Source organism: Petaurus breviceps, unplaced genomic scaffold, assembly GCF_028583685.1.
Source record: "Petaurus breviceps papuanus isolate PSGF00001 unplaced genomic scaffold, PetGlider_PUasm1.0 90865, whole genome shotgun sequence".
NCBI lineage: Eukaryota > Metazoa > Chordata > Mammalia > Diprotodontia > Petauridae > Petaurus > Petaurus breviceps.
The window spans coordinates 8,668,917-8,681,322 of record NW_027187367.1 but is presented as its reverse complement, the minus strand read 5'-3'; the positions used below and the strand labels follow the sequence as shown (position 1 = coordinate 8,681,322).

Sequence of the window (12,406 nt, the reverse complement as noted above, 5' to 3'; positions counted from 1 at the left end):
TTATATTAAGTAACATGTAAATGCCAACTCTCGTTATTGTTACTTTTGTTGTTGTTGTTATTGTTGTAAGGTCTCTCCCTCCTATCTAGAGACTCACGAGGTCAGCACCTTCACATCTATACAAAACCTCCCATTGTCTCATCAGCATCCTCTGGTGAAGGTGAAGTTCTTTCCCCTCTGTTCCTTGATGAAGAACCATAACCCCACCATTGAGAGACACTGGCCAGAGTGCACTGCCTCCTTTCAACCTGCCTCTCCCTACCCACGGTGCATTTCCCTTTTGCGTGGGTAGCCTGTGTCTTCCACAGCAGTCTGGTCTTCTCACTGCCCACTGACCCTGAAGCCACTGAGCTCCCTCCCCTGCCTTTCCCGAGCCAGGCAGGGTACCTGCCCTGCCCCTTATCCCCCTAACAGGCTTAGCATCTCCTGCTGAGGGAGCGGGACCTTGGGGGCGAAGCTGAAATCCTTACTCTCTTATCCTCCACAGACACCTCGGTCAACCTGAGTGGAGCCATGGGCAGCGCCAGCCCCGGCCTGAGTGCCCCGCCACCAACCCGCCTCCTTTTGCCTGACACAGGGCTACGGAACAGCCTGGAAAAGGGATCGGGGGCTGAGAGGAGAGCCTGGAGCCCCAGCCCCCCTGCCACCCCTGAGCAGGGTTTGTCAGCCTTCTACCTCTCCTACTTTGATATGCTGTACCCTGAAGAGGGAACCTGGGGGGGAAAGGGTCCCATCGACGAGGACCAGAAAGAGGCCCCCAAGGAGCCAGAGCAGTGCCCCATCATCGACAGCCAGGCCCAGGGGGCTGGTCTAGACTACTCCCCAGGCAGCCTGACCCTGGAGGAGCACTCGCTGGAACAAGTACAGTCTATGGTGGTCGGGGAGGTGCTGAAAGACATCGAGACTGCCTGCAAGCTTCTCAACATCACTGCAGGTCTGGGGCCGGGACGGATGGGCCGTGGGCAGGCTGGGTGCTGGGCTGCGGGTCAGCAGGGGGACTCAGGCTCTGAAGCCAGAGCAAGCCTTAGAGTGCTGGGAGTGTGGGGGAAGGGAAGGGGATTTCTCACCCAGCTTTGCCCATGCCTCCCCCCCTCCCTGTACACATACCCCTTGATGGGTACCCAGGAAGGAAGCCTCATTCTCCAAGTAGTGCTCTTAAGAAAATAAAATCTGAGTCTCATATGCACCCTGCCCATAAACTCTCCTTTATGTCAATTCAAAGTCAGAGGTAAAAGGAACCCAAGAGCCTAGAATGGGGAATATCTGAGTTTAGGACATGGAATCTGGGGAAGGGTCATTAGAACTTAAAATGACAGAATATAGATTATCAGAGGTGGAATATGGGATGTTAAGACACAGAACATAGAATGTCAGAGCTGGAAGGGGCCTTAAAATATAAAATATTGTTAGGATAAAGAACATAGCACATCTGAGCTGGAAGGGACCTTAAAATACAGAAAGTTGTTAAAACAAAGAGCGTAGAAAGTCTGAGCTGGAAGGGACCTTAAAATATTGAATGTTAAGACAAGGAATGTAGAATGTCAGAACTGCAACGAACTTTTAGGAATTGTCTAGTCAAACCCTCTTCCTTTTTTTTTGAGGAGGGAACTGAGATCCTCAATGAGCTCCTTTTATGCCCTCCTCCAAGCTGCCCCTTTTGTGACAGCTTCTCCCATGCCAGCTACTTTTGGTGCATGTCTGATGTTCCCCAAGTGAAAACACGGAGAAACTTGAAGAAACCACCCCAGGCAAGAATTGAGTCCATTTCCTTTTCCTAAGTGCCCGCCACACCCCAGAACTGTCAGACCCACAGGCTTTAGACTGGGGCTAGTTAGTAGGGGAAGCTATGCTGGTTGGTCTCTAAGGTGATCTCAGGATGAGATCTCCGAGCTCTGTAACTTGGCAATTCTGCACTATCTAAGAAGTGTGGGGTGGGTGGCTCAAAGAGCAATGGTAATGGGGTCAGAAAACCTGGCTTCAGGCTTCCGCTCTGTTATTTACTGAGCGACGTGATGCTGGGCCTCTTTGGACTTTCTTCTCCCTGAAAATAAAGGTAAAAGTACTTGCCCTGCCTTGCTTCATGGGGGGTGGGAAGGAAGGGCAGACTGAGGTGTAAGACAAAGTCACAAGATCAATGTTTGAATCCCAGCTGTTCTGTGTTTGTGTGGGATCTTGGCAGCTCACTGTCTCTCTTGGCTCTGGTTTCCTCTTTTTGCAAAATGAGGGTTTGGACTGGCAGAACTCTAAGGTTCCTCCCCCCAGCTCCAGAGACTAGGAAAATGCTTAAACCTTAACACAGTCACATAAATGGGAATTGTGCAATGTGTTAGGCTGACAAGTTGGCATCTCCAGAGGTTTGTGTGTCTGTTTGGAGAAGGGGAACGTTGGAATATGTGTTTTCTCTGTGTTGACGTAGGCCTGGATATCTCCACGCATCTTCATTTCTGTCTCAGTCATTTTATGCAATACCCCAGGCTAGGTACTGGAGAAATGAAGACACATTTGTTAAAGTGTGAGCCAGATGAGAAAGGAGAGGAGCCAGACTGGCTCCCATCTGGGGGCTTTCATTCCAATTAAACTTTACTTGCAGACACCCCCCAAATATAGAGGTACAGCCACTCCATCATCTCTCCTGACGGCTGCTACTATCCCTTGCCTTGCCTGGACATTTCCCCCCTCACTGCGGAATGATACCATGGTTGTATTTTTTTTTAAGCACTTTTTTCTTAGCACTTAAGGGATAGGAATGAAAACAAATTTTTTTTGTAGAGCACAGGAACAAAGACTGGGACTTAAGCCTAAGATCATCCTAATTAAGCAGTAATAATAACATAAGCTCTGGGCTCAATAGCCCTGCCCTTCTTATCCCATTCTTATTATTCCTAACATTCTTATTGTTGTTATAATCAATAACAATTGTTGTTGTTCAGTCATTTCAGTCATGCCCAGCTCTTTGTGACCCCATCTGGGATTTTCTTGGCAAAGATACTGGAATGGTTTGCCATTTCCTTCTCCAACTCATTTTGCAGATAAGAAAACTGAGGCAAGTAGGGCAAAGTGACTTGCCCAGGGTCACACTCCAGGCCTGAGGCTCTATCTACTGTACCACCTAACTGCCCCTCTATAATAATAATTCATAATTATCTGCTGCTCTAAGGTTTATAGACTGATTTATTCACTGCATTCCTGTGTACTAGGTAGTATGTCTTATAATCCTCATTTTACAGATGAGGAAACTGAGGCTCAAAGAGTAAAGTGACCTGTCCATGATCACACAACTAGTAAGCTTCAGAATCTGGACTTGAACTTTGAGGTCTTTGGGCTCCAAATCCAGTGTTCTTCTCACTGAGCTTCTCTGAAGGAAACACTTTAAAAATCTTAGAGGGGTGGAATAATGGAAGTTATCATTTGTAGTATTCATAGTATAATATTTGTATTGTATAGTTTATATGCAATGTATACAATATTTGTAGTATAGTTGGCATTATACTTGGCAATCTATCCTTCTATCCTCCCAACCAACCATCTTTGTCCTGTCTTTATCTTTTTCAACACTTTGAATTACCCTCCCCCACATAGGCCTAATAACGCTGGGAGAAATCACATACAACATGGACTGGGTCCACTACAAATTTATGTCATCTGATTTCAACTGGGCCCTCCCTGCTGAATGTCAATCCTTTTATTCTTCCCTAACATACTCTATTGTGATGCCCACAGGGGGCATTCCAAAGCTTCTCGTCTCTGATGGAAGTCTCTCATTTCTCTCAGCAGAGGACTTCATTTCAAAATATAAATAATTTTGCTGTGACTTTTTCTGCTCACCTTTCCTTCCCATTTTATACCTCAAAAGTCCTTGCCATCCCCTTGCCAACATTTTCTATTTTCTTCTTTGCTCCAGTCTCTGATGAAGAGGTGGTAACTTCCCACAGAGATCAACCCCTATTCTTACCCCTTTGACCTCTTCCCCTCCCATCTCCTCTAGCAAGCTGCCACCTTAATTATCTTTAATCAATTTTTAATTTTCAATCTCTCCCTATCTCTTGACTCCTTCCCTGCTGCTCATCAACATGCCCAGATTTTCCTCTCCCTTAAGAAACCTTCACTTGGGTCCGCCATCCTGTAATGTAATACCAAGCAAAGGCAACTTCCCAGGTTCGAAATACCAGCATAGGTGCTCTCTATTTTATTCAGTAACAAACCCAGAACAGAGAAGATCAAAACATGACATCATTCAAAATACAGCATTTACTAAGTGTGATTAAATAATCTCCAAGTACTACCCCACCCCAGGACCTTCCAATCATTCAATCAATTACAAAGTCTCTGTTCTAAATACTTCTCCATCCCTAGGCTATACCTTAATTAAGTCCACCACAAAGCCCCTCTTCTCAAATGGAGATTAGTTTCTAAACATAAGTAAAATACATTCATTTGCTCAACCATAGAACACAAAAAGGTCAAAAGTTCCCCACCCCTGGATCACAATTGAATCTACCCCAGAGTTACATCAAGTTTAAACACAGCACTTAATACCCAAATGGAGGTCTTTTCTTCATCTTGACATGAGGCAAGTTCTCAGCAATCTTAGTTCCTGGAGAGACAAGGCTTAGCAAGGCCATAAGATACATTGCCAGTCCCTTCATGAATTTATCCTCTGTCTGTAGAACAGCCCTAGAACCCCTGAACACATTAGCAAAGCCCTCTCCCAGGATTTCTGTAAACATACAACAAGAAAATCCTTCTTCAGGGCTTCTGAACCAACAGAAAGGCTCCCAGACCCCTGCAACAACAGTACTGTCCCTCACCAGTGGACAGTATTCATTCTGTCTGCAGGACAGTCTCCAGACCCCTGCAACAACAGTACTGTCCCTCACCAGTGGACAGTATTCACTCTCTGTCTGCAGGACAGTCTCAGGCCTTCTTAACCAAATGCCAGGTTCCAGGACTTCTTCAACAGGACAGTCTTTCACCAGTGGACAAATCTGGCAAAATAACATCAAAACAGACAGACAAAGTACCAGCAAAACAGCCATGTCTCCTCAGTCCTTGGCAGCTCAGGGGGCAGGTCTCAAAAGTCCAGGGCAATTCAAAGCGGCCACCAGCAATCCTCTTAGTCTCTCTCTCTCTCCACGAGGTGCTGCTTCCAAAAAAGATCTTCCGCCTCTCTCTTGTGTCTCCAAATCTACGTCACCAGCTCCTCCCAATTCAGGACTTTCTTTTCACATCAACAAGCCCATCCCACAGGTGGGATTAACAAACTCTGGGTTTTAACACAATCAATTTGAAAACCAAGCCAATACAGGGGAATCTTTAATTGCCATTACTATCACACATCCCTTCAAGCTATTGTCCAATATATTTCCTCCCTTTCTTTTCCCCTTACCTACTTCTCTGACTGTTCTAATCTAGCATCTAACCTCATCACACAATGGAACTACTCTCTTCATGGTTACTAATGGCCTCTTAACTGCTTACAAAAATTAATTACTAACAGATTTCTCTCAGCCCTCATCCTTGACTTTTCTAAAGTTCCTGACACTGCCAAACAGCCCTTCCTCCTGGATACTCTCTCCTTTTTGGGTTTCTGTGACAATGCTGTCTCCTAAATCTCCTCTTACCTGGCTTCTGCTTCTCAGAATCCTTTACCGGATCATCACCCAAGTCCTGTCATGATGTCCCTCAAAGTTCTGCATGGACCTTCTTCTCTCTGTTTATACCCTCTCTCTTGCCAACTTCATTTACTCCACTGGAATCATTCCCAGCTCTATACATCCAGTCCTTGTCTCTCTCCTGAGCTTCAGGCTTGCATCACCAACCACCTGCCTCATTTCATATCCCCAGCAGTTAGCACAGTGCCTGGCATATAGTAAGTAGATGCTTCACAAATGTTTATTGATTGACCTGTTAACTGATAACTCCAAATGCTCGTCACACAAGGCATCTCAAAATTCATTCAACATGTCCAAAACAGAACTTATTATCTCCCCCCCCAACCCATCCCTCTTCCTATTGTCACTATTTCTAACCACTCAAACTTATAACCTCAAAGTTATCTTGCATTCTTCTCTCTCCCTTACTCTCCATATCCAATCAGGTGCCAATTCTTGCCAATTCTATGTCAACAACAACATCTCTTAGATCTGTTCCTTTCTCTCTACTCACACAGACGACTCCCTAATTCAAACCCTTATCATTTCTTGCCTGGACGACTGCAACAGCCTCCTAATTGGTCTCCTTACCTCCAGTCTCTTCCCTTCTCTAATCCAAACTCTCCACAACTACCAAAATGATAATCCTTTTAAAGCACAAGATTGATTACATTATTCTCCTGCTCAAAAAATGTCAATGGCTGCTTATTGCCTCCAGGATAAAATGCCCATTCCCCTGTCTGACATTTTAATGATCTGATTCCAACCTGTCTTTCCAGACTCATCTCACATTACTCCTCCTCATATACTTTATGGTCCAGTCAAACTGGTTCATCGGTTGTTCCCTGTACATGACATTCCATCTCAGTCTCTGTGTCTCTGTCCAGATTTCCCTGTCATTTGATCCTTCCTCGCCCTCTACCTCTTGGCATCTTTAGCCCCCCCCCCCAGGCTCTGCTCAAATATTCCCTCCAAGACAAAACATTTCCTGCTCCTACCTAGTTGTTAGTACCTCCCCTAAAATTACTTTATAATTTCTTTGTAAATAGTTTTCATTGATTTATCTAGCACTTCAATAGAAACATGTGGTTTCCTCCAGTAGAATGTAAGCTTCCAGAGGGCAGGCACTACTTCATTCTTGTCATGGAATTTCCAGTGCTCAGTTTCCTGACTGACATAACACGTGCTTGTGGATTAAATGAATGACCTCAGATTTAGAGGTGGGGGAAGGGGAGCAAATAAGCATTTTTATATAGCACCTACTAAGTACCAGGCACTATGCTAAGTACTTCTTAGGAATATTATGCCATTTGATCATCATAACGACCCTCTAAGGTAGATGCTATTATTATACCCATTCTATAATTAAAGAAACTGAGGCTAAGTGACAGGGTCACACAGCTAGTATGTGTCTAAGGTTAGATTTGAACTCAAGACTTCCTAACTCCAGGCCCAATGTTCTATCCACTGAACCACCAGTTGAACTTTAGAATCTAATGCATTCATTTTTACCAAGGAGGAAACTGAAGCAAATAAAGGTAAATAACTTGCCCAGGATCACACAGATAACATACCAAGTAGGTTCATAGGGTTCCACAAAGCTGAATTTGTCAAACTCCAGTCTTCTGACTCCAAATTCCAGGTTCTCTTTCCCTCAGACTACACTTCTTTTCTAGGAGTTCCGCAATTGTCTTGGTCATTGGGTAGGTCAGCCATCTTGTCTGGGGAGTAAGATGTTGTCTGGCCAAGCACACAGCTATATCAGTCTCCTGATTCTTCTCACCTCTCACACTGGGAACTTTCTTAGCTCTTCCCACCAACTTCCCAAACCAGTACTTTTGGCAGAATTTGGTCAGTCCATTTTGATGGTGGGGAAGCTCACCCAGGGAAATAGTCACAGGTTCGCTAGACCACATGCTGAACAGTGTACAGGCATAACCAGAGGTGGGATGAGGTATTTGTATGCCTTAGGCAAAGTTTGAAGTTTGTTCCCTGCTGTTAGTCACTTTCTACTGGTAGCTTTGAGCCTTTTCTGTAAGGCACCTGTCTTGACCTTTCATATGATAAAAGCCACACAGCCACAGGAAATGGGATTTTATGGCACTAAAATATGTACCCATGTAGGAAAGATTATGAAAGTGCATCCCTTCCATGGTGCCTTCTAGGCTTCTGCTTCCCTTATGGCTCAGGGGAAAGTGGGTTAGACTTGGAAGTTAAAAAAAAGGGCTCAAATCTTGTGTCACTGACTACTTGTGTGACCTGGGCAAGCCCCTTTACATCTCTGAGTTGTGATTTCCTCATCTGCAAATGGAGATATTAATTTTAAATGTATTAAATTAAATTAATATATTAATATATTTCCGGATGGCTGTAACGAATGTATCAATCAATCATACGTAGTTTGTATGTTGAAAGTTTCAGTCAATCAGTCAAAAACCATTTAAGTGCTTGCTATGTGCCAGTCTCTGGACTAAGTTCTGGAAATATAAGAAAAGGCAAAATCTATTCCTGTCCTCAGGGAGTACATATATGTGTGTGTGTGTGTGCATATATGTATATATATGTATATATGTGTGTATGTGTGTGTATAATGTATTGTCGAGGCAATTGGGGTTAAGTGATTTACGCAGGGTCACACAGCTAGTAAGCATTGTATCTGAGGCTGGATTTGAATTCAGGTCCTCCTGACTCCAGGACCAGGTGCTCTATCCATTAGGGAGCTTATATTTTTATGGGGAAGGCAACATGTAAATAGGTATGTATAAGATCAATGAAACGTGGCATAGATGGAAGGCACTTTGATAAGAGAAGGCATTAGGTGCTGAGTAGACTGGAAAGAACCATTTTGTAAACTTTCAAGTGCCCTCTAAATGTGAGCTGTTCTTACCCCCAGACCTGGCTCTAATCATACTTGCTTACCATCCTGGAATCTTCCAGGAGGTGGGGTAGGGAGGCGAGTTGGTTGTTTTGGCCCTCCCCTCCTCCTAGATTCTCTCTCTGTCTCATATGACACTGCTCTCTCTTGATTCTCTTCTTATTTAGGACTTCTTCTTGGTCAGTCAGTCAATGAGCATTTATTAAGTGCCTACTACGTGCTGGATACTTTGCTGAGTGCCAAGGATGAGAAGAAAGGCAAAAGACAGTCCCTGCTTTGGGCAGCCAGGTGGTGCAGTGAATAGAGCACCAGCCCTGGAGTCAGGAGGACCTGAGTTCAAATCCAACCTCAGACACTTGACACACTTACTATGTGACCTTGGGCAAGTCACTTAACCCCAATTGCCTTGCCTTCCCCCTCCCAAATTTTTTTTTTATTAAAGACTGTCTCTGTTTTCAGAAAGCTCAAAGTCTGATGAAGGAAACAACATGCAAACAACTATGTATGAATAAGTTATACAGAAGATAAATGGGAGATAATCAATATAGGAAAGGCATCAGCATTCTAAAATTTTAATATTTTATTTTCCTCCAACTACATGTAAGAGCAATTTTAAAACTTCATTTAAAAAATTTTTGAGTTTCAAATTCTCTCCTTCCCTCCCCTCCCCTACTCATTGAGAAGGCAAGCAATCTGATATAGGTTACGATATGCAGTCATGCAAAACATATTTCCATGTTAGTGAAAGAAAATACAGACAAAACTCTCAAGAAAAATAAAGAAAAGGTATGCTTTGATCTGCATTCAGAGTCCATCAATTCTTTCTCTGGAGGTGAAAAGCATTTTTCATCATAAGTCCTTCTGAATTGTCTTGTATCATTGAATTGCTGAAAATAGTGAAGTCATTCACAGTGGATCATCCTACAATATTACTGTTACTGTACACAATGGTCTCCTGGTTCTGCTCATTTCACTTTGCATCAGTACATGTAAGTCTTCCCAGGTTTTTCTGAGAGCATCCTGCTCATCATTTCTTATAGCAGAATAGTATTCCATTGCAATCATATACAACTTGTTCAGCAGTTCCCCAATTGATGGACATCTCCTCAGTTTCCAATTCTTTGCCACCACTAAAAGAGTTGCTATAAATATATTTGCACATGTAAGTCCTTTTCCTTTTTCAAAAATATCTTTAGGATACAGATCTAGTAGTGGTCAAAGGGTATGCATGCTTTTATATCTGAAATTAAGGAGCATATAGCTATTGTTAAGGGGGAGCTAGAAAGACTTCTTAGGAGAAGCATTTTTGTTTACAGAAGGACTTCTTGCGGAAGGTCCTTAGGGCTTGAAGGAAGCCAGGAAGGGGAGATGAGGAAGGAGAAAATCACAGAAATGGAGGACAGACTGTGAAAATACCCAGAGTCAGGAGATCAGTCATCTTTTTCAAGGAACAGCAAGTAGACTAGTGTCACTGGATCAGAGTATGTGGTGGGGTTAAGAAGATTGGAAAAGAAGGGCTTTGGATGCCAAACACAGGATTTTATATTTGATCCTAAAAATAATCGGGAACTCCTGGAGCTTATTGAGTCGGTTATGGTCAGCACTGGACCTCAAGAAGATCAATTTGATGAATGAGTGGAGGATTGGAGCGGGAGAAAGACTTGAAGAAGAACAAAAACTAACAGGTTGTTGCAATAGTCTAAGTATGATGTGATGAAGGGGTGGCAGCTGTGTAAGCAAAGAAAAGGGGGTGTGTATGAGAGAGGGGGCAAAGGTAGAATGGGACTTGGCAACAGATTGGGTCATACAGTGAGTGAGTAGGGGTGATCGAGAGTGAGGAGCCAAGGGCGATGCCTAGCTCGAGAGCATGGATGACTGGTGCCCTTGACAATAACAGGAAAGTTAGGAAGAAGGGAGGGTTGGTGGGGGAAGGGAGAGATACTGAGTTCCATTTTGGACATGTTGAGTTTCAGGTGTCTATGGAACATCCAGTCTGATATGTTCTATAGGCAACTGGAGATATAAGTCTGGAAGTCCTTGGAAAGGTTAGCGCTAGATAAGCAGATCTGAGAATCAGCAACATAGAGATGATATTGATAGAGACAGCTAGGATGGACAGCCAGGCCTGAAGACTCATCTTCCTGAGTTCAAATCTAGCATCAGACACTTACTAACTGTGTGACCCTGGGCAAGTCGCTTAACCCTGTTTGACTCAGCTTCCTTATCTGCAAAACGAGCTGGAGAAGGAAATGGCAAAGCACTTCAGTACTTTTGCCAAGAAAACCCCAAATAGGGTCACAGAGAGTCAGACTTGAGTACAAAAGGTCTGAACAACAGTGTAGGTTCTGGCTCCTCTCTGAATGCTTCTGGGCTCCCTGCTTCTGAGAGGTCTCCTTTCTCATGTTTTCTGATGGCTCTCTGTCTGAGTCTCCCCTTTACCTTTCTTACACTCTGCATTATACTTTTATATTACACTATATTTACTTGTATACATGTTGGATCTCCCTTTTAGACTATAAGCTCCCCAAGTACAAAGACTGTATTGTTTTCCATTTTTGTAAGGAAAGGAGAATGAAAAGGGGAAAGGGAAAAGGAGAAGAAATCTATGATTTCATTAATATGGGGAATGCCTGGTTGGTGAGGAAATTCTCTCTTCCCCAGGCAGCTCTATATCTGTTCTGCAAAGTCTTACAGCAGAAGTTCTTGGCCTGGGATCTACAGACCCCTCCAAAGAAAAGTGGTCCATAGGTAGATTTCAGGGTCCCTGTGAACTTGGAAGGGAAAAAAATTACCTCTTTATTTTCCCTTAACCTCTAAATGAAATCTAACATTTCCTTCAATTATATAAAAACATTATTCTGAGAAAGGGGTTCATAGGCTTGCCCAGACCACCAAAGGGGTCTGTGATACCAAAAAAAAAAGGTTAAGTACTCCTGTTTCAGCGAGTTGCCTGGGTCCATTGAGAAGTGAGGTGACTTAGGATTTGAACTCTAGGCCTCTTTCCACAAGGGCATTCTTTCTTCTCTGCCACACTGTCCCTTCCTTGAGCCATAGCATGGCTGAATAAATGTTTGTTGAAATGGTCTAATACAAAATAATGCCATAAAAAAAGATGCAGACTAGAAGTCCCTGAGCCCTCATGTGTTTGGATCTCTCCCTGTCTCTTGCCGTGTTCTTATCCAGAGTTCCCATCTGCACTAGCAGTCAGTGCCTCTAACCACTGAACCTGAGCCTTGCCCTGCCCTTGGCACAGAGCAGCCCCACCTGGGCTCTATAACCATCTGCACGTGGGACTCTGCTCCTCCCTTACTTCCTCCATTCTCCAGGGAGGTCTCTTGCAGTTGAGAGTGAGATGAGGCCCCCCCAAGCTGTTCTCCCATTCCTGGAGACAAGAAGCTGAGTTTTTCCCCCCCTCCATTCCTCACACACTTCAGTTTCATCCTCTCTTCCCCTTCCAGTACCCCACTCCCACCCCAGTCAGGTCTCCCAAATCCTCTATGAATCCCTGGTCAGCTGGGAGGCCTTTGGATTCTCACCCTCCCCACTCCCCACCCCAGGTGATCCCAGGGAGGTGCCTCTGTTTCCTGAACAATGGAGACAGGAACAAATTGCTTTGACATGGGCAGGAAAATGGCCTGATTAAGCAGAAGCAGCTGAGGCGGGTCATTGGACCCTGGGCACTGGGCCCTTGGGTCCAGGGTGTTCATTAGGAGAGCCTCATTGTACTTCTGCTGTCCCTGCCCCCACTGCCCACTCCTCCCTGCCAACCAAACTGGGTATCTAGAATGGGGATGGGAGGGGGGGAGAGGGAGGGAAAGGGAGGAAGGACTCTGAGCTCTCTCTTTCTCTCTCTCTCTCTCTCTCTCTCTCTCTCTCTCTC

General features: G+C 44.3%; 1 protein-coding gene across 2 annotated transcripts in view; it reads left to right on the top strand.

Moving 5' to 3' along the window:
* The first annotated feature begins 513 nt into the window (after positions 1-513).
* Positions 514-12,406, top strand: part of SPDEF (SAM pointed domain containing ETS transcription factor) — a 27,140-nt gene continuing 15,247 nt past the window's right edge. For both annotated transcript variants that reach the window (XM_069073505.1, XM_069073506.1), the window contains exon 1: positions 514-934. In XM_069073505.1, coding sequence (XP_068929606.1) covers positions 514-934 — 421 coding nt within the window. The remainder of the gene's footprint in view (positions 935-12,406) is intronic.